The sequence below is a fragment of the Lissotriton vulgaris genome, chromosome 6 (genome assembly GCF_964263255.1).
Source record: "Lissotriton vulgaris chromosome 6, aLisVul1.2, whole genome shotgun sequence".
Classification (NCBI taxonomy): Eukaryota; Metazoa; Chordata; class Amphibia; order Caudata; family Salamandridae; genus Lissotriton; species Lissotriton vulgaris.
Genome location: NC_141694.1, coordinates 1,156,809,889 through 1,156,835,426, shown reverse-complemented (window position 1 = coordinate 1,156,835,426; position 25,538 = coordinate 1,156,809,889). Strand labels below are relative to the sequence as shown.

Below are 25,538 nucleotides of genomic sequence, written 5' to 3'. Positions count from 1 at the left end.
TGTGGCATTGGAAAAAAAGCAAGATGGCGCAGACAATGTTTATCAATACGAATTAATTTATAACAATTATTTTTAACAATATATTTACTCGCAGTGTCAAAATGGCGGTCAACACTTCCTGATTTCCTTCGAATCGAACGTTAACTGACGTCACGATCGGCGGCGTGCAGAGAGTGGGTCTGGTCAAGGCATCTAAAATGGCTGCCGTGCACGACAAAAGTGTGCCATTGGAAAAAAAGCAAGATGGCGCAGACAATGTTTATCAATACGGATTAATTTATAACAAATATTTTTAACAATATATTTACTCACAGTGTCAAAATGGCGGTCAACACTTCCTGATTTCCTTCGAATCGAACGTTAACAGACGTCACGCAGCAAAAAAAAAAAAGTATCAACATATATAAGCATCCTCAGCCACCCTCAGAAAACATAGGGGGTCAGGATACGTCTCCCGTACCCCCTTATACCCATTTCTCACATTGTTTTTCCTCCATCTTGTAATTTAATTAAATCGAAACACAAAATGGCGAATTCCCATTTCGCGTCCCGGTTCACTGCCCGGTTTGCAAACCGGAAAGCGCTTCTACCGCAAAAAATCTATATTTTTTTATTTGCCCCACGGGACCCTTTAATAACCCCAACATCATTCCTAGGGGGTCAAGAAGGGTCTACCTTGCTCCCTTTCATTAAATTCCCCCTTCGTTTTTCTCCTCCTCTTGTCTCTCGATCCTACCGAGAGACAAGATGGCGGCCACTCCGGACTGTTTAGAATGTTGACAGACACCGGAGAGCCAATCAGCTTTGCTACGCAAAGTTCCGTTACGCGAAAAGTTCGCGAACCGGAGCGCTATCCGGGACGCTGTCACAGATATATCTGTTTTTTAAAACGTTAATTTCTCAAAATCCACTGGAGCACATATATTGAGACCCAGCAAAGGCACATCGGGCTAACAGTCCCTACAATTTTGCCAAGTTTCGTGCAAATCCATTCAGCCGTTCGAGCTAAAAGTGAGGCCAAACGCCCTATGGAAAACTCAATGTTAAAAACGCGTTTTGGGACCCCCCTTTTTTCTCGGCCCCCCCTTGACGAAACCCCCCCAAATTTTCAGGGGCTGCTCAAAAACGAAATGTGCCATTTTCCTGAAAATTTCAGCCGATTCCGTCCACAGACGCCAAAGTTATTAGACATAGAATTTTCAAAAGTCCCATAGAGAAAAAATCCTAACTATATATACCTACTGGCGACCGCCAGTAGGTAATATATATATATATATATTTTTTTTTAACATCAATATTTTCCCCCCGATATTTTTGTACTTACCTGTTCAAGTATAGGTAGTTGATTTTTTTGCATTCTAAATGTTTCTTTTTTTTTAAAAATATTTGTATTCAGATTATTACCAACCCCCCCCCCCCCCCTTTTTTGTTGTACAGGGCACAGAAAAAACAAATTCATTAAGATTAACATGCAACATACTGATATGACAAGCATTAAACATATACCTACCAACTATACAATTTAAGCAAAATTAAATAACAATACAGGGTAGACCAGGATAAACAAAACAGGGCCCTAGATTAAACCCCAACCACATTGATTTTCAATACACCTACCCCGGTTCTCTTTTCTTCCAACTTCGTATAGGCTCTCATATTTCCATACCTAGTTTCTTTCCTCTCCTACCCCTCCTTGCTTAAATCGCTTTCTCTATATTATAGGCAGTTAACAATTTCAATAGTCATTGGTGAAATGTGCGTGGTAAATGATCCAACCAGGCCGTCGCGATACAAAGCCTTAAAACCGCCATTGCCAAAAAGATAAAGTATTCATACTGGGTCTGCCTAACATTCTCCTCTATTCCGAGGAGTACCATTGATGTCGTTAGGGTAACCTCTATCCTTAATGATCTTCTAAGAAAGATTTCAATTTCATCCCGGGTAGTTTTTAAGTGGGTAAAAGTCACAAGCATATGTGTCAAATCAGCCTCAGAGCTATCACATCTTGGACAAGTAATACCAGCTACCCCTCCCCATTGTGCTATCCTAGCAGGTGTATGATACAGGAAATACAACGTCTTGTAATGTTGCGCCTGAAGTGGTGCTGTCCTAGCTCCAATGACCTGTGAAAAGATACCCCTTCTATGCCCACCTTCTGTACCCACTTTCCCTCATACTTTTCCAAATCGTCTGCTTGATGGTCTATTAATTCAGAGTAAAACCTTTTAATCATACACTCTGTGCCATCCTGCACTATATCCAAAATGGAGTTTATTCCAAATACCGTCGGCCCTCCAGTTTTTTTCAGCATAAAACTCCTAACTTGCAAAAACTTAAAAAAATTAGTTGAATCTTAATCCGTATTTTACTTGTAGACTGCTAAACTGCATTACCCCCTGTGCTCCTATCATATCCCCCATTTTGCTAATCTTGTGGTTTCCCCATTCCGAAAAAACGACCCCAGAAAATATATCACCAGGGAGAGTAGGATTATTACTCAGCCTGGTGTAAGCATTATACCTGCCTATGCCAAATCTTTTTGCAAACGAGGTCCAGATTTTATGGGCAGCCATAACTGTTTTAAATTTGGTTTTCTTAAAATAGCTATGCTCTGTGAACTTCAAGAAACAGTTCTGCGCCTGATCTCCTAGCACTAATGAATATATTGCTAAGGTTCCTAACTCGTCTTGCCCTTCACTTTCTGACCCTCCAAATGGACATGCCATATATTGAAGGCACGCCGCCCAATAATACATTCTCACATCAGGTAATGCCCACCCACCTCGTTCCCTTGGGAGTGCCATAAATCTCAAAGCCCTTCGGGTCTTTCTGTGTGCCCATACAAAACGATTTATCATGTGCTCGATATCCTTAAACCACCTAGCTTCAAACAATAAAGGTATGGCCCTGAACAGATACAAAAATTTCGGTAGCAGCATCATTTTAACTATATTAGTTCGACCTACTATTGAAAAGTGTATGTTATGCAGCCTGTCTAGATCCTTTTTCACCTTGTTTATTACTGGTGTTATATTTAACTCCACAAGTTTGTCTAAGTCTGACATTATTGTTACACCTAAATATACACCTCTCTGTACTACCCGATGATCCAGACAGAGCGTCTTGCTATTTTTAATGATCTGTGTTTTCGCTGTGTTTAGAGCATAACCCGACACCTCACCAAAAAGCTGTGCTTCCACCTCAACCAGGCCTATAGCTTCAGTAGGGCAAGGAGTAACAATAGCAACATCATCGGCATATGCCAAGATTTTGCAGTGTCCCCTATAAGTGTCTACTGGGCAAATATTCTCATTTAACTCTATACGCCGTATATATGGATCCATATAAAGAGCAAACAGGAGCGGGGAGCATGGGCACCCCGGTCGTGTGCCCCTCTTGATCTGTAATGGCAGCGTGTGCCCCGCATTTACTCGTATACGAGCAGCTGGAGCTGTATATAGAACCTGGAGAGCTTTTACCAACCCCCCCCCCCAAACCCTACCCTCTCCAAGATGAACCACAAGAAGTCCCAGGAGACCCGGTCAAAGGCCTTTTCGGCATCTAATAACAACACTGCGAACGGGTCTCCTGCAACCTCTGCGGCATCGAAGAGAGTTATGACCTTTTGGGTATGATGCGTGGTTCCCCTTCCTGGTATAAACCTGTGTTGATTAATACTCACCAGAGTATTAATTACTTGTGCTATTCTTAGGGCTAGGACTTTAGAGTAAATTTTGGTGTCCACGTTCATTAAGGTTATTGACCTATATAATCCAGGCTGATTAGCTGGTTCACCCTTTTTTAGTATTATTGCGAAATCTGCACCTGCCCAGCTCTTCGGGATTGATACCCCTGCCTGCGCTTGCTGCATTGTTATGCACATATCTTGTTTAATTACATCCCTAAATGTTTTAAAGAAATCCAATGGGATTTGATCAGGGCCTGCGGCCTTGCCGGAGGGGAGATTAGTCAAAGCAGTCAAAATTTCTTCCTCAGTAAAAGGTGCCTCCAGGTTCCTTGCCTCACCCTCCGGTAGAATGTCTACCGGGATGCCCCGCAAATACTCGCCTATTTTAGGTACATCACTTGGTAAATCTTGATCATATAATGAGATGTAAAATTTCCTGAAGACTTCTCGTATCCCCTCTGGATCTACATATACTGTTCCAATCTCATCGAGGATCTCCCTCACTTGCCCTGTAGACACATTCTGCCTTGTACGAATAGCGAGGGTGCGACCCACAGATTCGTTAAAATCATAACATCTCTCCCTATTTACTAAGTATGTTTTAGCGGCCCTATTGGCTATGCTTTCCTCAGCCTCCATCTTTGCTTTTGCTATTCTAACCAAAACTTGATCTAAAGGTACACCCCTTATCACACCCTGGGTTAAGTCCTCCTCTGCATCTGCCACAGCCTTAACTAGCTCCGCCTCCCTTTGCCTTTCCTTCCTCAGACTTGCTGCGCTAAAGCTTATTGTTTTCCCTCGTACTGCCGCCTTAAAAGAGTCCCACATGTTCCCCACCGCCGTGCTTCCTCAATTTATGTCCAGAACTCCCTATATACTCAGTCATGTGTGCAATATAAGCCTCTTCTTTTAGCAGCCCTCTCTCAAATGTCCATACTCGACCTAACCCTTCAGCTATACCGAAATTTATTGTTAAGATCAAAGGGTTGTGGTCGGAGGTAATTCGAGGGTGTCTCTCAATTTTAATCTTGGATTGTAAAGAATTTAAAACAAAAAAGTATTCTAATCTTACACAGACTTTGTGCGGGGCAGAGAAGTAAGTGAATCCCTGTTCATTAATTTTAAGTTCTATCAACACCCATCTCCCTCATTGGTCTTCAAGCTTCTTCCTTATCATGACATCTCTGCTTTTTGACTGAATTGCAACTCCCCTATTTTTTGTCCCTTGCTTGAAGTACACCAATGCAGTAAACCCCAACTGTTCTAATAAATAACCTTGTTGTCCCTCTATATGGGTTTCCTGAAGGCACACAAAATCCACATTTAAAGATCTTAACCACGTGGCAACCTGTTGCCTCTTATTGCGATCATTTAAACCACAAACATTCACCGTCATTATATGCGTACCCATTAATGCACACCAGATAGTTGTCCCAACAAGCTTACATTGATAAAAAACATTTTTATGCCATTTCTCCATTGTTGCCTTGTCAGTACCCATTCACAACCCAAAAATTTACCAATATTCCCATGCATGTGAAGATCCAACCCGAAACCAGCATGCCCTGTACCCCCTCCCCCTCCCCCCCAGCCCCCACCCCCTCCCACCCCCCTTACAGGCAAATAGGTCAGTCCTGACCTATGCGTGACAGCTGTAGCCCCAAGTGCCAGTCACCCCTCCTGACCCCCGCTCCTGCTAATTCCGTAATGTACCTCTGACCTATACCTATATCATAACGTAACATGCCACATCCACCTGACTAAATGCTGTTTATAACTGTTTTCTGCTACTGATCATTTTCCCTTCGATTGCCTTAGGGCAACTGTCATGGTCTTTGAGCCTCCCTTCCTACCTTTTATCTCATCCAGATAAGCCTGAGCTTTAATCTTGGAGAGGAAAATCCTGATCTGCCCACAACTCACTACTTTGAGGCGAGATGGAAACATTAGATAGCCCTCACAGCCTATATTCTGAAAAGGGGTTATCATTTGCCTCATGCGCCATCTCCTTTCTACTGTCGCATGGCAGAAATCTGGGCGGGCAAAAAACGTCATACCATTGTACGTCCGCCTCGCATCAGGCTTGGCCTTATCCATGATTTCCTGCCTCAGTAAAAAGTTTCCAACATATATCAAAATTACCCTTGGTTTGTCAGTTGCCATCCCTTTTCTCTGCACCAAATAGAACCTATGAGCCCTCTGTATCTCATTCTCCCAGCTCCAGGAGGATAGCTCTGGGAAGGACGCCCTAAGCAAATTCATCACAAACCCCCGGACATCCTGCCCATCTTTCCCTTCGACCACCCGAAGTAATCTAACATTGTTCCTCCTATGCCGATCTTCATAATCTTCGAGCTTCCAGTGTACATCAGCAGTCATTTTTTCTTGCTCAGTTTTGAACTCATTCCACTCCCCGACATCTTCTTCCAGCCTTTCAGTTCTGGCCCCAACCTCCGTGACCCTTGCTGCCATGTCTGCATAAAGTTTATTCACTTTCCGAAGTGAGCCCTGTATTTTTTGGCTGGCCTGCTTTGCCCATCGAGATTCATTCCTAGCCTCCCCCTGCATTTGCTTCAACATAGCATGCAGCATATCCATAGTAACTGCTTGACCTGGGGTGTTAGTCTGTGTGCACAATGGGTTAATACCTCCCTCTTGATAGAGCTGGAAGGTGGCCGAGTAGTCCCAGTCTAATTTTTTAGGCACTTCGGAATGTGAAGGGCTCATCGAAAGGCTTACCCTGCTGCGAGACTTGCTCTTCTTGGCTCTCCTTTTGGTATATGCCTTATGCATTGCCTCACTCTCTGGTGTTGATACTGCCGAATCTGAGCCCAGCTCCACTTCTGAGCTGTTAGTTTCACTTTCCGTTATAGCATCAGCAGAAACCTTATCCTTCTCTTCCTCCGTCTCAGTCAAGGAGAAAAAGCAATCATCACTGGGGGAGCCAGAGATCGTTGTTACCCCTGCTATGCCTTGTGCAGTGACTGCACCATCATCATGCTCTTTAGGATCCAAACCAGCCATATGTTGTTCCTGATTGGTATCCTTGGGACGTGTTGCCTGCTCTGCGCCTGAATATAGCACCTTAGTGACCTCCGACCCTTCATTTGGATGCCTGCACGTATCTGCTGTAGTCGTGCCAATTGAGGGGTTATTTTGTGGGTTTAATATCACGCACGTAGCTGCCCCATCAGTGCTACAGTCTGCATCAGTGAGCGTGCTATCATCAAGCTTAGACTGCGATTTCGCACAGTGGTCCTGTCCATCCTGACCGTTTTTGCCAACATTCATAACCCTCATATCAGCAGTATTGTCCAAAGTTAATTCTCTGCCACCCCCGGCGCCCTCCTTACCAGAAGCGTCTATCCGCAGCTCTGGAAGTTCAGCCTGCTCGCTCTGTCCGCTCTGAGCGCTCCGCGCGTGCCCCGAGGTGACTGCGGGGAGAGACGCCAAACTGCTCGACTCTTCCGAGATCCGCACATTGTTCTCCCAGCCTGGGGCTCCCGTCATCACCTGACCATCCGATAGACCTGGGCTCGGCTCTCCTGAGATGCCCGCACTCCCATTCGCCAAGGACTCCGCTCGTGTGTGGGATAGCACCGGGCCCGGCACAACAACCGCAAAGGACTCATGAAGAGTAGGTTGCCTCAAATTTCCCTCTTTACTAGCGCTTTCGCTGTTCTGGCACTTGAGTCCTTATTTATTTAACAAACTTTTCTTCTCCTTTAATTTTTCGGGTTTCTCAAGTTTATCAGCTTTCTCATTAGTCTCCGGATTTTCCTTCCTCGCGTTTCTCTGCATTTGTGTCGTTGACCTGAGGGTCGCGCTCATTACTGCCGTGCCAGGACCACTAGAGACAGCTTTGTCTCTCTCCTTCTCCTTCTGTGATTCTCCTCACGGCGTTGGACCTCGAGGGGCCGTATTCTGCATTATTACTCGCAGAAATCCTGTTTTTAGTATTTTAGACCAGGCAGTCTTGGCAGCTTTCGAGGTGTAAAGCTGGTTTTCTTTATCCAGAAAGCAAAACGATGTATCACATCAAGCGAATGCAGCATGTTCCTTCATCGTATTTCAAAGCAGAAAAAATCAGAGGCATTCTTTCAAGATTCCAACCATACAGCAGGAGCAAAGGAAGGAGCGACTGTTCCCTACGGCCTGTCAGCGGCCATCATGCGCCCACCAAATGCATGCATTCTAAATTTTTTCATCTATATTTTTAAATATATATTTTTTGCATCGATATTCTGTCAGTGAATCAGGCCACAGCTATATTTTCTGGGCTACAGCAACTGATAGAAAGAGTGATATTGACAGACACTTGGGTTTGCCTAATGTAACATTAAATGGATTGGCCAGAGAGCGTTAAAGTGTCATCATGCAGCCTTTGATTAAAGCTTAGTGGATTCCCAACCCCCAACCTAAGGATGGTGCACTGTGGTGGCAATGACCTAGGCACATTGACTGGGGTAGGACTAGCAATACTAATGAAGGACACCTCTGCATAATCATTTACTCTTTTCCCCTCACACTCCAACATGTGCCAAAGGTAGAAATGAAAGTGGTCTAATCAATTCTGTCCACAAATGAGCAAAGTCAGGAAACATGTTAATAAAACATTTTCTGCATTTTTCAGAGACCATAACCTGGGCTCTATTTACAACAACAACCTGCGTTTTGACATGCAAGGAATCTATAGAAGTGATGGAGTTCACTTTACAGATAAAGGCAAGAGGGTGTTTCCAAGGAACCTAAAACTCTTCATCCAGTCTTATAGTTCTTGTCAGAGCCACCCTAGTGCCCAAAATATTGTTAATTTTCTTTATACATGTATTTATAAAAGCGCAATCATCGCAAACACGTCATGAATACACAAAAAAACAGACAATAAATAGCCAACAGCACATTCAAAATGTATAGCTAAAAAAAATAATTCTAACCATCAAACTACATACATTACTATCTAAATAAGTATACAACAACATCTATAACTCTCTTAATGTGTCTGTCACAACGTGTATGACTGTTTGAGTGAGATCTGTCACAGGGTGCACAAGTGTGTCAGTGAGAGTCTGAGTGGGTGCCGCTTGTAGTTGCGAGGCAGCAGGACACTGGTTCAACCTCTCCCCTATCCGTGGAATGAGGCAGCGGGGCTGTAAGGGCAGAGACACCACCATCGGCACAGCAGCGGGACTGCGAGTCCCAGGATTCCAAGCGGCTGCTGAGACGCCGCACCTGGAGACTCTTCCCGGCTTGCCACGCCTCCCCGCCTGAGCGGCCATAACCACGACTCGCGGCCCCCGCTCCGCAGGGGCCGCTCGTAGTTGCGAGGCAGCAGGACACTGGTTCAACTTCTCCCCTATCCGTGGAACGAGGCAGCGGGGCTGTAAGGGCGGAGACACCGCCATTGGCACAGCAGCGGGACTGCGAGTCCCAGGATTCCAAGCGGCTGCTAAGACGCCGCACCTGGAGACTCTTCCCGGCTGGCCACGCCTCCCCCCCTGAGCGGCCAAAACCGTGACTCGCGGCCCCCGCTCCGCGGGAGCCGCACGGAGTTGCGAGGCAGCAGGACACTGGTTCAACTTCTCCCCGATCCGTGGAACGAGGCAGCGGGGCTGTAAGGGCGGAGACACCACCATCGGCACAGCAGTGGGACTGCGAGTCCCAGGATTCCAAGCGGCTGCTGAGACGCCGCACCTGGAGACTCTTCCCGGCTGGCCACGCCTCCCCGCCCTGAGCGGCTACAAATCAAAGCCCACAGACGCGCATCGCGGGACGCGCGCGGGCGGACGCCGGGCTAAGCCCGGGCAAAGGGCGGGCCGTTTTAGGCCGTTAGAGGACGGTAGAGACCGGACCGGGCAACCCCGCTGACGCCTTGCCTTTTCCGTCTTCTTCCTCTGGTTGGTTCCTGTCCTGAAGGTGCCTTACACAAAATGGCCAGTAGAGAATCCAGAAGCAAGGCTGCTCATGTGGTTTCAGGTACTATGGAGAAATTTCTCTCCAAGGCCAATTCCGTGGTCAATAAGGGTCTTAATGTACTGGAAAAACAAATTGAGGAGGGTGCAGATAACTTGTCCTTGGCTTCTCCGGGCTCTTCAATTAATGCCAGCACACCTCTATTGCTTGATGCTACCCATTTGTCTCTTATGGATAGCATCGATCAGACCATAGAGTCAGTCCTTCAACAACTAAGGACACCCTCAACTTCGCACAGGGACAGAGACTCATTACGCTTGTCCGGGGTTGTAGAGCTCTCTCCTAACGCTGAGTTGGCACAGTCTGAGGCCCAGGGGGAGGGCCCTGTAGTAGCATTAACAGAACATCTGAGCAGTAGAGGGGATCTTGCGTTCAAAAGGAAGAGATCAAGGATGTCTAAAGGTGGTAAAAGGGCTAAGGTTGATCTAATAATGCCCACTCATGCTGATAATGCAGATAATGTGGCCTCTCCTGGTGCATCACCCACGAGAAATGGGATGGAAACATCTAGCTCCCCATCTGCCTCATCCCTACCTGTGCATACTGGGCCTTTCATCTTCGGCGGGGTCCCCTCCAATACCACAGACTTCCTTATTAGTTCACTCACAGATATCTTTAAAAGTCTCTTGAATCCACTGTCCGTCAAACTGGACTCAATAGAGGCCAGACTGACAGCCATAGAAAAACTGAGTACGAATAATGGTGTTGATTCTGGGTTAAGAGTAAATCCACAAAGGGCTCCTGGGTCTAGTGCTGGGATGATTCATTCTTCTTCTGCCACAACCACCCAAGCTCTAAATGTACCATTAGCCCAGTCAGGGGAATCCTACAACAATAGCATTGTACCAGTCCCCCAACCTGTACCACTAGTATCCCAAAGGATGAGGCCCCCGGTACCTGCTCCCAGGAGGTCAAAACAACCTGCTCCATCAAATCAATCTAGTCAGGAGAGACCAACTAATGGGGCAACTAACTGCCCTACTAGCCCTAACACCAGGCGTAGGGCAGTAAATTTGCCCCCTGAGGCAGTGCCTATACCGTTATCCTGATGGGGATACCAGAGCTTACCGGTGGCGTAACGGAACCGCAAGATTCCCTACGCAACAAGGTAATCAGTTGGTTAAATATCCATAGGCCACTCCCACCTAATTTAAAAGGAGATGTTCTTATGGTCAGAAGGGTCCCATGGATCGAGTTCACCTCCAAGAAATGTGTGGGGGACTGTATAATTGTCAGCTTTAGGAGCCCACAGGTTGCCCCTTATATTTGTAATTGGCTTGGCAGCGTAGGCAATACCTCTATTGAATTGGTCCCCCTCTCATACTTTTATCCAAATGCACGTAACTCAACCATGAGGAGGGACGATGGCTGGACTAGAGTGGGCTTTGCAGTGGATGGCTCATGATACAGGCCCAAGCATAATGTTTTCCCCACTTATGGTAACTTCATGCATCCAAACAGATTTTCCTGCCTTGATCATGTCGATTGAGCACAAAAGGGCGCCTTCCAACAGGTATATCAAAATACTGTCAATGAATATGCAAGCAAGGGGATGGTGAGAGCTGCTTGTGAGATTACCACCCGGAAACTGGAACCCCCCCTAAGGAGCAGTTTAACTTCTGAAAGCCCGAGGGGCTAAGTAGCCACTTTATCCCAGGGCACGCCGGGTACCAATTCAATATCTGTACCCATGTGTGCTCCGATCCCCACACTAGCTGCCCTAACTGTCCCAGAAACTGTTGATCCACTTATGGATATTGCACCTAATACATCTGACGGGGCAGGAACTAGGGCTTGCACTCAATGTTTGAAGGTCCTCTCATGGAACGTGGCGGGGATTGTAAACAAGGTACACACAACTGACTGGGATCTCTTGATAGGAGGCAGTGATGTCTGCCTCTTCCAGGAGACGTGGGTGAGGGAACCCCTGAGTAGAACGGGTTATGAAATTTTTGAAATCCCGGCCAGGTGGAGTGGCAAGGGGAGGCCTTCGGGTGGTTTGGCGATTTGGGTAGCTAGTCACATTGGTTGCTATGCGGAAAATATACCTATGTTTTCGCAGGACATCCAGTGTGTGCTGCTCAGGTGGCCTGGCCCAACAACTCTGGCAATTATTAATGTATACTCTCGCCCAGTTGCTGTGGCCATGGAATCACCCACTCTTGAAGACCTATCATCCTTTCTGGGTCAATTGTCAGGTGACCGTAAGATAGTGATGGGTGGGGACTTCAATTGCCACTTTGAACCCCTAGAAGGATTAAAGGAGGGCGCCCTCACTACTGAGGACGATTTCTGGGGAGTTCCACCATGCCTATCCCCCCACCCTAAATCCTGGTCCCCGCTTGCAGTACAAATCATGTCCCTTACTTTAAATTTCGCAATAAGGGCCTGCAACGGACGTACTCCGTCCCACACCCCCTCATTGTGTACCTTCAATAGGAAGGACCATGAGTCGAGGCTAGATTACATTTTTATAGACACTAGCATGTGGCCCAAAGTCCAGGACTTCAGGGTGGTACCTAGAATAGATAGTGACCACAATGCGCTCCTACTGGAGATGCAACACCCCGCACCTGTAGCTGGGTCGTCAGCTTCTATTTCTAGCGATGACCCTGGGAACTTGGTTCTCACATTAAACAGGCGCCGAGTAAAATGGGGGAAGCTGTTAAATGTGGAAGGTAGCATGAACAAAATATATGAAATAGCACTCCCTAGGTTTAAAGAAGTGGACGATCTAATTGAACAACCTAGACCTGCAGACTATAACAAGGAATTGGCTCAAATTCACGCTGAACTAGTGGGTGGTCTTGCTGACGTCTTCTAACCAGTGGTAGCAACACGCAGGAAAAAGACTCGAACCCCAACTTGGCACAACTCCTCTTGCAAGAAGATCAAGGCTGAGCTAATTGCTACAATAAAAGCAGGCTCTATTAAGGTTAAGGTTGCTGGACTTAGGAGGGACTACAAAGCGGCAATGGCTACGGCTAGGTCGGTGTGGGACTGGAACCGATGGCATGACCTTTCTAATGCTTTAGAAGTAAAAGACTCTAGGAAATTCTGGTCCCTGGTGAACACTGGCACAGGAGAAGCCAAAGCAGCAGTGGAGCCCAATATTGCCTCCTCTGTTTGGGAGGCCCATTTTGGGGCACTTTATCAAGACACCACCTCACTAGCTATCGATGGGGCGCTCGAGGACTCTGCTTCTCCTGAAGCTGGCCTGGAATTCACCCTTGGCGAGGTGGTGAGCGCAAAAGAGAGACTGGCGATGGGGAAGGCCCCTGGGCTACACAGACTACCTGGGGTTCTTTTCAGACACCATCCTGAGATCTGGGGCCCGTACCTCCTCATCCTTTTCAATGCCATCCTAGGAGGTATGGAGATCCCCTGTACTTGGCTGGGGGCAGAGATCGTGCCTATATATAAGAAGGGCTCTCCTCTGCTCCCAGCCAACTTTTCAGACACCATCCTGAGATCTGGGGCCCGTACCTCCTCATCCTTTTCAATGCCATCCTAGGAGGTATGGAGATCCCCTGTACATGGCTGGGGGCGGAGATCGTGCCTATATATAAGAAGGGCTCTCCTCTGCTCCCAGCCAACTACAGGCCGATCAGCCTTATAGACGTCCCCCAAAAGCTATTCGCTCGCCTTGTCCTGAACCACCTGTTAGACTGGGTAGAGACAACTCTCACAATTGTATTCCAATGTCACTGAAGTAGATGAATGTATTGTTTTTTACCATGTATATGATTTTTAGGAACTGTATTGCATTATGATATGTGTTGTTTGTTTTTAATGAACTGTATTTTTTACCTGATCATATAGTTTGCTTTTCTATATGATTTTTATTTAACCCTTATTAAATACATTTTTGTATACAAGTTAATTTTTTCGTTCTTCCTTTGCACCCACTGATTTATGTTAATTGGTCTCTCAACCTTGCTGATGTCCTAGGTTTTTACCCACATAGGTTCGTGGACCTGAAGTCAGCCTTCGACCTGGTCCCACGCAAGAAACTGTGGGAGGTCCTGAAGAAGCTGGGGGTACCCGCTCAATTACTAAACATTATAATTAGGCTCCACAACAATAATTATGCGCAGGTCAGGTGCGGGAGGGATGGTGCCCTGTCATCAAGGTTCCCTGTTCATAGGGGGGTGAGGCAGGGTTGCGTCCTGGCGCCGACCCTGTTTTGCCTTTTTATCAACAGTGTTATATCCCACCTGGGTAATGTTAAGGACAATGACGCCCCATGTCTGGCAGGCAGGAGGGTGCTGGCTATTATGATTGCCGATGACACCCTCCTGCTTTCCAAATCCCCGATGGGGATTCAAAGGATTTTGGATGGATTTGGTCTTTTCTGTAGACAACATGGTCTAGAGATCAATACAGAAAAGACCAAATTCATGATATTTAATCCACCCAAAAAAGCCAGACCCAACCCCACCTTGGGTACAGCCAGCCTTGAGAGGGTAACAACTTTTCTGTACTTGGGGGTAACGCTACAGGAAAACTTATCCTGGGACCCCCAGATAGTAAGATCTCGGCTTAAGTTGTCTCAGCTCCCGGGCGCTATCTTGAAGGCTGTAAACACCTCAACCTACAAGCCTATTAGTCCGGCAGTTGAAACGTACAAAACCCAAGCCAAGGCGGACGCAACCTATGGGAGTGAATTATGGGGGTATAAAGCAGACAAGGGTGGAAAATAACTTTCTCAGACGCCTCCTGGCCCTCCCTCGAGGCACACCGCTCTTGCCCCTAAGATGAAACATGGGCCTCCCTTCTATCGCTGAGGAGCTAGAGTCAAAGCCATTGAGGTTCTGGCATAGGCTTTGGTCTACTAATGAACTTGTTCATTACAGGCAAGACCTTATCCATGTCATGAACCTGAACCAACGTAACAGAATCCCCTGGCTTGCTTTTTAAAAAAAGAACTGTATTCCATGAACTTGTCCGAGTTATGGGAGGATCCTGAACAAGGCTGTCGAAGGGTTTCCCGCAAAAGTCTGGTCCAAACTCATAAAGAAAAAAGACTAGCGCTGCTGTTGTCTGCACAAAATAGTGGCACTCTAACAGACCGTTTCCTGAAATCCCAAAATTCCTACGAATTTGAAAGTTTTATGGATTTTATCTTTCCCATTTTAGCGAGAAAATTGTTTGTACAATGGAGGCTAGGCTCCTTGCCCATCAGAACCTTCACTTGTAAATGGCTAAAGGGTAATGACAAAACTTGTCCATGCTGTAACACTTTTGAGGAAGATGAAATTCACATAATGTTTGTCTGCCCTGCCTATAACAAATTCAGAAAATATTGGTTGGCGCCGCTTTGCAGAAATCAGGGATTCAAGAATTATTTGCATGCGTACAGAGTACTGAAAACCAGCACTCTGCCCCATATTGTGTTTGCGGTTGCTACATTTTTAATGGCTATCTGGCAGATAAGGAAGAAAAAAATCCTCTAATGGTTGGACAATGCTGCAAACTGTTTTTAATCCCTTTTATGCCTTGATTATTTGGGAAATCAATTGTATGAATTCTATGAAATGTGTTTATAATAGTTAGTTTTATCATTGTGTCTTTGTACTGTATCTTTTATGGTCTAAATGACCAAAATAAAGAATTTTTTGATTGGATTGGTGTAGGACTTTTTGAATTGGTCTCTGACTGGGTTTATGATAATGACCCTCTGAATGGGTCTGAGTTCGTCTCTGATAAAGTGCATGAGTCCCTGAGTGACTCTGTCACTGGGCGTATGTGAATATGAGTGACTCTGTGAGTGGCTGCATCACTGTCTGAGTGTATCAGTAAGTTAGACGTGAGGGTTTGTGGATGGGGCATAAGTCTCTGAGTAGGCTTGTGAGCAGGTGCATAAGTCATTGTGGGCCTGTGAGGGGGATGCTTGAGCCTGTCTGTGGGTCAGTCATTGGGTGCATGAGTCTCCGAATGGGTCTGTGACTTACTGTATGAGTCTCTGAGTGGGCACTTGAGTCTGAGAGGATTTATTAGTGGGTGCATGTGAATAGGAGTCAGTCTGTGGGTGCTTCCATGACCCTCATTCATTGTGATGTTACACAGGGGGCCACACCGATGGTCACAATGACTTAGCAAATATTGTCATTGAAAAGAAAATATTTTTGGCACATAGGTTGTCTTACTAACACTTCTATATGTCAAATATGAGGTCAGGATACCTCTACCCTGACCCCTTATACCACTTTGTTTTTTATCAATACAGTTTTATTGCATAATAACACATCAACTCACATGCGAGGTGGCACACTTTTGCAGTCCCTTCTGTAAAACACGCCCATGTATCGCTTGGTCACACAGATTTTTAGCCAAAACCCCAATTTGGGCAGGCAGCGACTTCCACCATTTTCTACTCATTCACTCTCAATGTTCCCCCGTTGTATTCTAGCTTACCCTTGGGGTAGTTCCCTCCGATTCCAGTGCTCTGCTGAACTACTAGGAGTGGAAACGCAGTGTATCACCCTGTGTACCGTCAGTGCTACCCGTCTGCTACCGTCAAGACACTTTCCCTCATCATTCGTACGTACCTCCGAGGACTGATGCTCCCATTTTCTAATGTCAGGTGTCATACCCCAATATCTGTCGTCTTAACCCTCTACCATCTCTCCAGCACTCATGCCTATTTCTCCTGTGTGCGCCTCTGTAGCTTCGCTCGCCTCCCCGGCGTCCCTTTGTTTATATGTCATGTACAGTCCCCAAAAATTCTTAGGTCTGCTACGGGGGGAAGCAATTCACCATTATTCTCCGTCTGCGTACAGCAGTATAGCATATCATGTGACCATCTTTTTACTGTTGGTACCAGTCCCTTCATCCAGCATAGCGCCACCACCCTTTTCGCTAGTAGCAGTCCCATATCCACAAGCCTGCGTATCGCCTTGGGCAGTTTTTTGGAGTACCCTAGTAAAGCTATTGTGGGGTCCGGGGCCAGTTCCACCTCCACTATCCTCCCCAATTCCCTGAATATATCTTCCCAGTATGCAAACATACCCGGGCAGGTCGAAGCTAGGTGTATGAAATCCGCAGTCGGTGCTTGGCATCGCTCACAAGTTGCCTCTTCCCTAAGCCCATACCCACATAGCCGTTCTGCCGTGTAATAGACTTCCCTTACACCACTTTTGTGGTAATTGTTCACCCTCTGGACCATGTCTCATTTTCTAAAATGGTGGTTGCTACTCTCTGCTCAGGTTGTGGCCTGTCAATCACGGCATTCCTGTTGGTGTGCGCATATGCGATTAATCGTGAAATTGTTGCAAAATATTCATGGCCACAGATATCACTAACTATTTTCTTAAATTTCCCAACAACTACTGAATGGATTCACACCAAATAACTGAAAGTGTGATCTGCATAACTAAATATTCCTTTCTCCCAAATTTGGTGTAATTCTGTCCAGTGCTCCGGGCTGCAGCTTTGACTACAGGTCATACTGGAATTAACATGGGAAACACACTTTTCTGACCCCCTCTTTTTCTCGTCGGCCATGTCACATATCACCCTAAAATGTTCCATGCACAACAAGATTCATTGGGGCACTTTTTTGAAACAGCAGAGTTCTGATGCACGGAATTCTACGGAGCATCTCAAAAACTTGGCAAAACTCCACAGAATTCCGCAAGTGGGCAGACCTGCTAAATGAGGCAGTTCACGATAAGTTTTTGATGTTCGGCATCTTCAGAAAGAAGGCACCAGATGTCGCAGGCATTGCCTAAAGCAAGTGCTCGCACCCGGTCAGCAAGTCTAGCTGCCACTCGCGGGCAGCTGGCAAATCTCATTGTCGCTCTCAAACGCCAGCTTCATCATGCTCACCAGCATCTGCAAAACCATGGCTCGAGTGCGCCAAACAATAATAAATTCCACTAGGAGGAGGAATGCTGATTTTTCTGGGAACTCCATATTCTCTGCGGAAAGCGGAGTCCTGAAATCCACAAATTCCGCTAGCTGAGCACACTTTTTTACCCGAGCATAAAATATACACAACATATTTGTATTGTTCAGGTGTAGAGTGCCTAAAAAAAGTATGTTAAAAAGGAAGTAGGGAACTGAGGAGTTCCCAATTTGGATAGCAGCTCCTTTATATAGAACACTCTACAACACAATCAACACTTCAAAACTGCTCACCTCATATTTTTGTTTATCTAGCAGAGATTAAGCATAGGTTTAGCATAGTGCCACCCATGCTGAGCTAGAAAAATTACAAAGTCTTTAACCATTTTTGCAGCGAAGCCTTTAAGCATAGGATTAGCTAATGCCATCCACGTTGAGCTGAAAAATGACAAATGCCTTTTATCACTCCAGGCACTGTATTTCAGCTTTGGTTTGGTAAATTACCATCCAAGCCAACCTGGAATGAATAAAAACATTTGCACATGTGAGATGATTCAGACATAGATTTGTCCAGGCACAAGGGTCCACCCAGTAGAAGTCAAAGCAGTACCCTTTGAGGTGTAGAGAAAGAGTTAAACTGTGCTACAAAGGGCAGGAGCATACTTGTTTCCAGCTTCTGCCAGCACCCGGGATGGATGCTGCTTATGGAGCAAACAGGGACAACAGAGGACTTGCGGCTCCCCACAGAGCTCTCAAAATATTTTAGAGATGCAGGTGGTCCAGGTGGGCACCAACAAAAAAAGTGACCAGCACGCACAATGGGTGCTGGCCAGAGAGCTGGTGGGAATCGCAGAGGGAATCAGGCTACACCTGCAGCTTCCAACATACAAACAAAAGTTGTGTGTGCCCCAAGTAAGTCAAGGGCATCTATATTTTAAAAAAAAGAGGCAATAATAAATGAGCAGCTGGAGTTGCTCATTTAGGGGACCATTCGGATGGCTGGCGGACTGAAGTCCCCCCGCCATCCTAGTAGTAACGTGACCGCTCGCCTGTCATGCGGCAGTCTCGCACCCCTGATAATGATGCGACTGCCACTGTGGCGGTTCCATCTGGCAATTTAACATTGCTGCAGCACCCGTCGTAATGTCAAATGGCCATGTTGTGCATTTTCCTGCACAATGTGGCAGGCACCGCACGGTGCCAGCCACCTTGTCCATGGAAATGGAGAGGGGTACCATGGGTAACCCATGTGCACCCCCCAGTCCCCAAAGCCACTCTCCACCTGTCTTTTTGTGGCGGGATTCCCACCGCAAAAAGACAGGCGGAAGGGCCCATGCTAATCACTACGGCAGTGCTTGCACGGCACCGCTACAATGATGCCCTAGTTTCAGGTTCAGCAAGGCGGGCAGAAAAGGACCACCTTGTGGGACCATGGCGGATGGATTTTCCGTCTGCCGCCGAACCAATGTGATTCCCATCACTATCCTAATTTGGGGGTGGGTGAATCACAATGTGATGGCGGGAGGATTGCCACCACCGGGCCGGTGGTGGCAATCCTCCTGCCATCATAATGAGCCCCTTAGTCTTCACTGCTTCTGGACTAGAGCGCCTCAAAATGCCCTTCAAGAGCAAATCTGCATTTATTTTTCCCTCCATTATGGTCACCCAATTTGGCCAGGGCAACCACTATTATGTTACAAAACTGTATTGGGGGGCTGCAGAAGTGCAGCAGTGCAGCAGCGCCCCAGACATACTAAACAAATAACTTTGTAATTCCTGGGTCCATTGAACATAACCCCAGGCAGGTTTCATTACATTTTGAGTATTCCCAAAGCTGGAGCTTTTGCTCTTCAGTTGGGAAATGCAGGAACTCTATGTGGTTGGTTTTATGGATGCACTAGCAGCCCGCCCCAGCGTTGCCTGGGGTAGAAGGGGGCTGGGGGCTGCATTTCAGGTTTGCGTGCTCTCCCGCCCAGGCCCCCGCCCGCCACGACATTGTCTGTGTCCCGGACAATGTTGTGGCGGGCGGGGGCCGGGTTGGGAGAGCACGCAAACCTGAAATGCTGGCTTCCCCTACCCCCGCCTGCCCTGACATTCCCCAGCAGCCAGTGCCCCGCCCGCCCGCCCCGACCCTGGTTGCCCCGGATTCTTACCTTGCCTCTGCTGCTCACACCGCCGGTCCAAATTTCTCTGCTCCGCCGCTCTGCCACTCACCACCTGTCCGCCGCCGCTCCTCCCCGTGCCATATCCGCCTCTCTGCTCCGCCGCTGGCCTCACTTCACCGCTCCTCCCCTGCGAGCCATGTCCGCCGATCCTGGGACGCTGCTCCTCCCCTGCTCCTGACGTGACGACGCACAGTCGCAGCCGGCGCTACTTTGGGGGAACTACTTTTTGTAAAAATGTAACTTTTTATATAACCTTTATTTTTTAACTTTTTAAAGCCTATGACCATCTACACACCCTGCCGATTTCAACAGTGTATCGGGTGTGTAGATTGGCGCTGTGGTTCCTGAGTTTACCGTGCCTAAAGGTGCAAGTTCTCTCTTTATAATAGTAGTATAGATTATGAGGTTTGAGGAGTGCAAAGGACAGCCTCTAACACCTGTTTAGTGTTAATTTTGACTACAAATGCTTTATTTAAATATTAATTGACAGACATTGAAAAGACCCATTAAAAAACCATTAGGCCTGCTTTTTGTATTTTGACAGTGGCTTTCATGAAAAAACCCTAGAATTTCACATAACAAAACAAAGGTTAAAGTGGCAGTTATAGTTAGATGACAATGTCAGTTGCAACATTATACTTTAAACTAAAGGAAATGCCTGGAATTACCAGTTATAGTTAACATAGGTAACTGTAACTCCAGCTCTGAAGTAACCATCACTGGAATACTCACCATGCACTGCTTATACCCCACATATTACATCACTCATCACATTTAATGGCTGCCCTCCTAGATGTGTTTTAAAATCTTTGTACAGGACAGGGGACTGAGTTCCCAAGTCCTAAAATGTTGTCCGCCAATTCTTTGTTGATATGGTGGCAGATAATTTGATCTTATCTTTTGATTTGCTCAACCAGGGGATCCTCTGCAGTATAATATAAATACGTTTTGCAACTTAATTTCTCTAGAAAACTACTGAACGGATTTACACAAGATTACAGAAAGCATGCTTTCTGTACCAAGATTTAGCTTTCTGCCAAATTTTGTGTAATTATCAGCCATTTGCTGATCAATTTTGGGTACCCCCTTTTTCTCGGCCCCTGTTTTATGCATTACCCCAAAATTTTCGAGGAAGGAGCTCAGTCTGTGTAAAAAAATGTATGGAAGTTTTGTGAAGATTCATCAAATGGCAGCATTAACCCCAAAAAATATTCCTATGGAAATGTGGTCCTAACTATAACTACCCAGTGGCGTCCGCCCTTAAGCCTCTGACTCTACCTGTTGTTAAAGGCCCTCATCCTTTTCTGGAGGCCCTCGCTGCTGGTTCAGGGCTTTTAACAACTGTTATAGCCCTCAACAGCAGTTTACAAGCCTATAAAGCTACAGTATACTTTACCTATGTAACACAGATATGCTTATAAACAAGAGGCAGAGACCCTTGAAGTGCGCATGTGCATACACAGACTCAAGTGAGGGATTAAGTATGAACAGAGGTGAGTGTTCGTTCCTTTTCACAACTTGATAACAGTTTCAGGAAGGCTCAGGAACTTTTCACCCCCATATTGTCTATTATCCTAGAAACAATTGAAGTGTGAGGCAGAATAGACAGCCTGCAAGGTTCTTCTGTACAACACAATTATTTTCCATGGATTATTCTTAAATTCATCTGTGGATTGATAAACTGTGACATAGTAAACCAGTAATATCTTTCTCGAAAATTGAAGTCCGATTCCTCTCCTGGGATGGTGTGGGTGGCTCACTGGTTAGAGGCGGCAGACCCGGAAGCAGAGAACGGCCCGGGACCAGGGTTCAATTCCCGAAGCGGCAGGGTCGTGGACCAGGGTCAGCGGACTCGATAATTCTCACCTCTGTGCCTACTCTAACCAGGGATCACACTCTGCAACTCTGGGCATTAGCTTGCCTCATCTCTACAACGGCCCCCCACATTCGCCGGGGATGCCTGGTTTCACCTTGGAGATACCCAGTAGGGACCATCTCACAGGGATAGCCAGGACGGGTTCCCCAGCGGTCTACAGCGCCACGAGGCCTCAGGTCAGCAGTGCGCTTTACAAGAACATATACATTACATTACATTACATATTTAAAATAAAATTACATATACATTTCAAACTAAATAGCAGGAACCGGCAGGAAATATAAATTGAGCACAAAATTACATTTTTCAACATAGGTCCCGCTGGTGATACAGGTAAACTAGAAGCTAAGTGCAAACACAAAATCGCAAGCCAGATTTGAGGGGGAAAATATCTTACTTCAAAACCACCTTTCCCATACCGTGCACAACAGGATAGGTGTAGCATGTACCCTGGCCTTATCTTGTGTTGATTATTAATATTTGCCATCCAGCGTTAACCTTATTATATAAAATATTATCAGGAATGCCACATTAGCAATCACTGAATGGGAAGTAAGGGGAGCGCCATTTAAAACAGCACAACTAGTGCCTGGAACGTGGACTTCAGGCTTCAAGCAGCAAACCAAGGAAAAAATGAAGGGGTCAAAAAAGGAAATAGAACCTAAGGGTGCATGAAGACAGATAACATTTCTTACACAGACTTTACCATTTGTTAAATGCAGATTCAGAAGAACCTGGGACCCATTCCTGTTGAAACCAGTGGACAATGAAGAGGAAAGAAGCCGGTGCCCTCGATTCTTTAACACCCTGTTAGGTGTCTTCCTTGGAGTTTTGGTGTGTGCCTTTGGCTTTTTTAGTAAGGTGAGTTTTTGATGACTCTGAACAAAAGACTAACAAATGTGATGCCACAGAAATGACCTTGACTCACATGGCATATTTAGGTCAATAACTAATTTGAAGGACAAATTGAACATTCTAATAAATAAACAACTTGCCTTATTCTTTGCCTCTCATGTTCACATACATCATCAGTAGAGGGGATTCTGGGGTCAAATCACATGTATATTCAATATTTAATATTGATATATCCTCACTAACTATGGTAAAAGTGTGCACCAGTGACATTTTTGATTTACCTTCCCTTGGCCATTTTTAAAATATCAGTATTAACCAACCCAAATTCCCTGTATATGATTTGCTGAGCAGGAATCAAGAAAGTGCAATGTACAGATATTTAGGACAAAGTTCCTGGGTTAGTCCTATCCAGGAAATATGGTGTCCATTGCTTGAATTGCATGTGTGAGGGTTTGCTCAAAAATTGAGGAGAAATGTTTTGCTACTTTTTGTAAGTTGGATAGCCAGTTCACTGCTCTAAGAAACGACTGATCATAGAGTTGCTTTATATCTGCATTGATCTGTACATTTCCCATTCTTGAGTCAGCCTGACTTTGCATACTTTTAAAGTATCAACTGATGAGTAGGGGTGGAATTGATACTACCCCAAGTCTTGTCTCCCTTGTCAGGTTCTCAAGACTTACCTGTTCCCCCAGCCTTTAGTATTTCCTCTATTTTTCCACTTTCATTCACTTCCTTTTGCAGCACTTCTTCTTTGCCTTACTGCAAAAATATGCAGCAGGCACTATTTGAAGATAGCAGGAGCCAGCTGCTATCATGCAGGCCTGTCTTCAACTTCTGGGTCACTCTTTCGTCAACAGTGGTTTTCCCTCCTGCTGTGGCTGGAGCCTAACTGCCAAATATGTATATTCCAGCCCAGGAAGTGTGATAGATGGAATATCTGTATTTGCCAGCTACTCTGTCAGGGTATGGGCTGTCTAGGAGGGTCCTGGGAATGAATAGAAGAAGCCTTCCCTGGTATCTCCAAGTTCTAAAAGGTAGTGCTAAAGCTTCCTTTTGGCCTGCTGACTGTTCCTTTCTAGTCACAGATAGCTACTCCCTGCTAAGCGGTCAGCAGGTAAAGCTTACTGGCCTTCCCTTTTCTAGAGGTAAGGCATTGCCATCAGAGTCATCGATTCCCCAGCCAAATATGTGCATTCCAGCATTGGAGGTGTGATGATTCTGCGATTGAGCCAGATATTGACTGGAAAATTACTTCGTAAATATGGCCCTTAGTTTACAGTTGAAAAACAGGCATTACGGATCGTGGCTTTTAAAGGTGGTGTCAAACGGGAATCAGAATCTTGTTTTTGAAGAAGACTGCTCTACTTAGATCTTTGTAACAGGGAGAGGCACTACTGTAGGCAGTCCAGGAACCTTTGCAGAAGAACACAATTATGAAAGTTCCTCAAGAAGAAAAGAAATTGGAATTTGATCAATTCTGTTCTTATTTAAAAAACATACAAGAGAGCTAAGGCTAATTTTGGACTTATGAAAGCTAAAAACATTTCCAGCCAAAACAATTTTCAAGATGCATTCTTACAAACATTGACACTACCCATAACAAGAACTCGAGAGTTTGTCAACACTCCGTACTCTCTGGATGTTTATTTTCATATTCCCATCATCATTAGATCATTAGTCCTAGTGGCTGGCAAGTCTTGCTTTGTGAGATATGTATTAAGAATTCAGAATCTCTTGCACACCAGGGACCACATGTACAAAGATTCCCACTTGCGATTTCCTAATACCACATTTTTGCAATTTGCTATTAGGAAATCGCAAACAGCTATATACTACACCGTGTTTAATACTGTGCGATTCCCAGTGGGTTGCAGTTGACCTACCTCAATGATATTCATGAGGTAGATGGCAATTTGCGACCCATTGGGAATCGCTAAAAAAATAGTGGTAGTGGCCTGCTGGGGGCAGCAGACCACTGTGTCGGTGTTTTCTTTTAAATAAAGGACAGTTTTTTTTAAATGCAGCCTGTTTTCCTTAAAAGAAAACAGGATGTGTTTCAAAAACAAAAATGTTTACTTTTCATTTTTAAGAGTTGCCAGTGGTCCGTGGGACCACTGCCTGCTCTTAGAAAACTTTTTTACACATATTCATGAACTGGAAGGGGTCCATTGGGGACCCCTTCCCATTTGCGCATGGGTTACCACCAACTGCGAATGTTTTGCAATTGCATTGCAGTTGTAAAACATTCATGCATACCTTTGCGAGTCGCTATTACAAAAGAGACGTCCTTAACATGCTCTTCCCAGGGGGGCGCTAGAGGGCGCACTGCGGGATGGCTGCCTCTTAAGACAGCTCCGCCGGTCGGGTGCTAAATGGGTAATTAGGCCCGTTTAGCGAACATGTAAACTACCAACATTCACAGAATCCGGGATCGGAAGGTGTCAAGCACAGAAAGGCGACACAAACCCTGCATGAAAAGGCATCAGCAGGTGCTAAAATGTGGTAAACTATTGCCCGCAGCTCAACTACGGACGGAGCTAAGATGGTGGCGCCCTGACGGACCAGAAATTCCCGGGAGACGGTGGAGCCGCAGCCAAGCAGCGAGATCATAACAGTAAGACAGCCGTGGAAAGTTTGAGTAAAGGAACCGAAGAACGCTGCGCATAAACTGGCAGAATAATGTTGAAATGACTGCAGGGGAGTAAGGGGAATGCTACAGCTTGGCACAGATCACGATAAATCCAAAATGGCGGGCGGATATATCAGCGACATATAGCGGGCGTTTCACATTGTGAAATGGAGAGAGTCACTGTTCGTTTGTGGTGTAAACTACTGCTCGCATGCATACGGCATTGAGGCACACACGCGGCACACAGGAGCGATCTGCCAGGGCAAGCGCAACACAACGGCGAGCCCCACTGTTTTTTAGTTGCTGGGTATGACGCGAGGGCTGGATAGCGGTGCCATGATGAAACTCGGCAAATGGAGCGAGGCGCTCTAAGCCCCAACAACGATAACCCAGTGCACATGAATCGCCTGCGGTGGCTGTTATACTGTGGACTCCATGCGCATTCTGCCCTCTAGTCATACTACTGATTCTATGCTGCCATGTCTTGTTGCAGTGCCACGT

General features: G+C 46.0%; 1 protein-coding gene across 1 annotated transcript in view; it reads left to right on the top strand.

Moving 5' to 3' along the window:
- The window catches only part of LOC147708561 (chitin synthase chs-2-like), a 709,679-nt gene that overhangs the window by 37,045 nt on the left and 647,096 nt on the right, over window positions 1-25,538 (top strand). Inside the window, exon 2 of the mRNA XM_086925750.1 lies at window positions 22,273-22,411. Within this exon, the coding sequence (XP_086781876.1) occupies window positions 22,273-22,411 (139 nt within the window). The remainder of the gene's footprint in view (window positions 1-22,272; window positions 22,412-25,538) is intronic.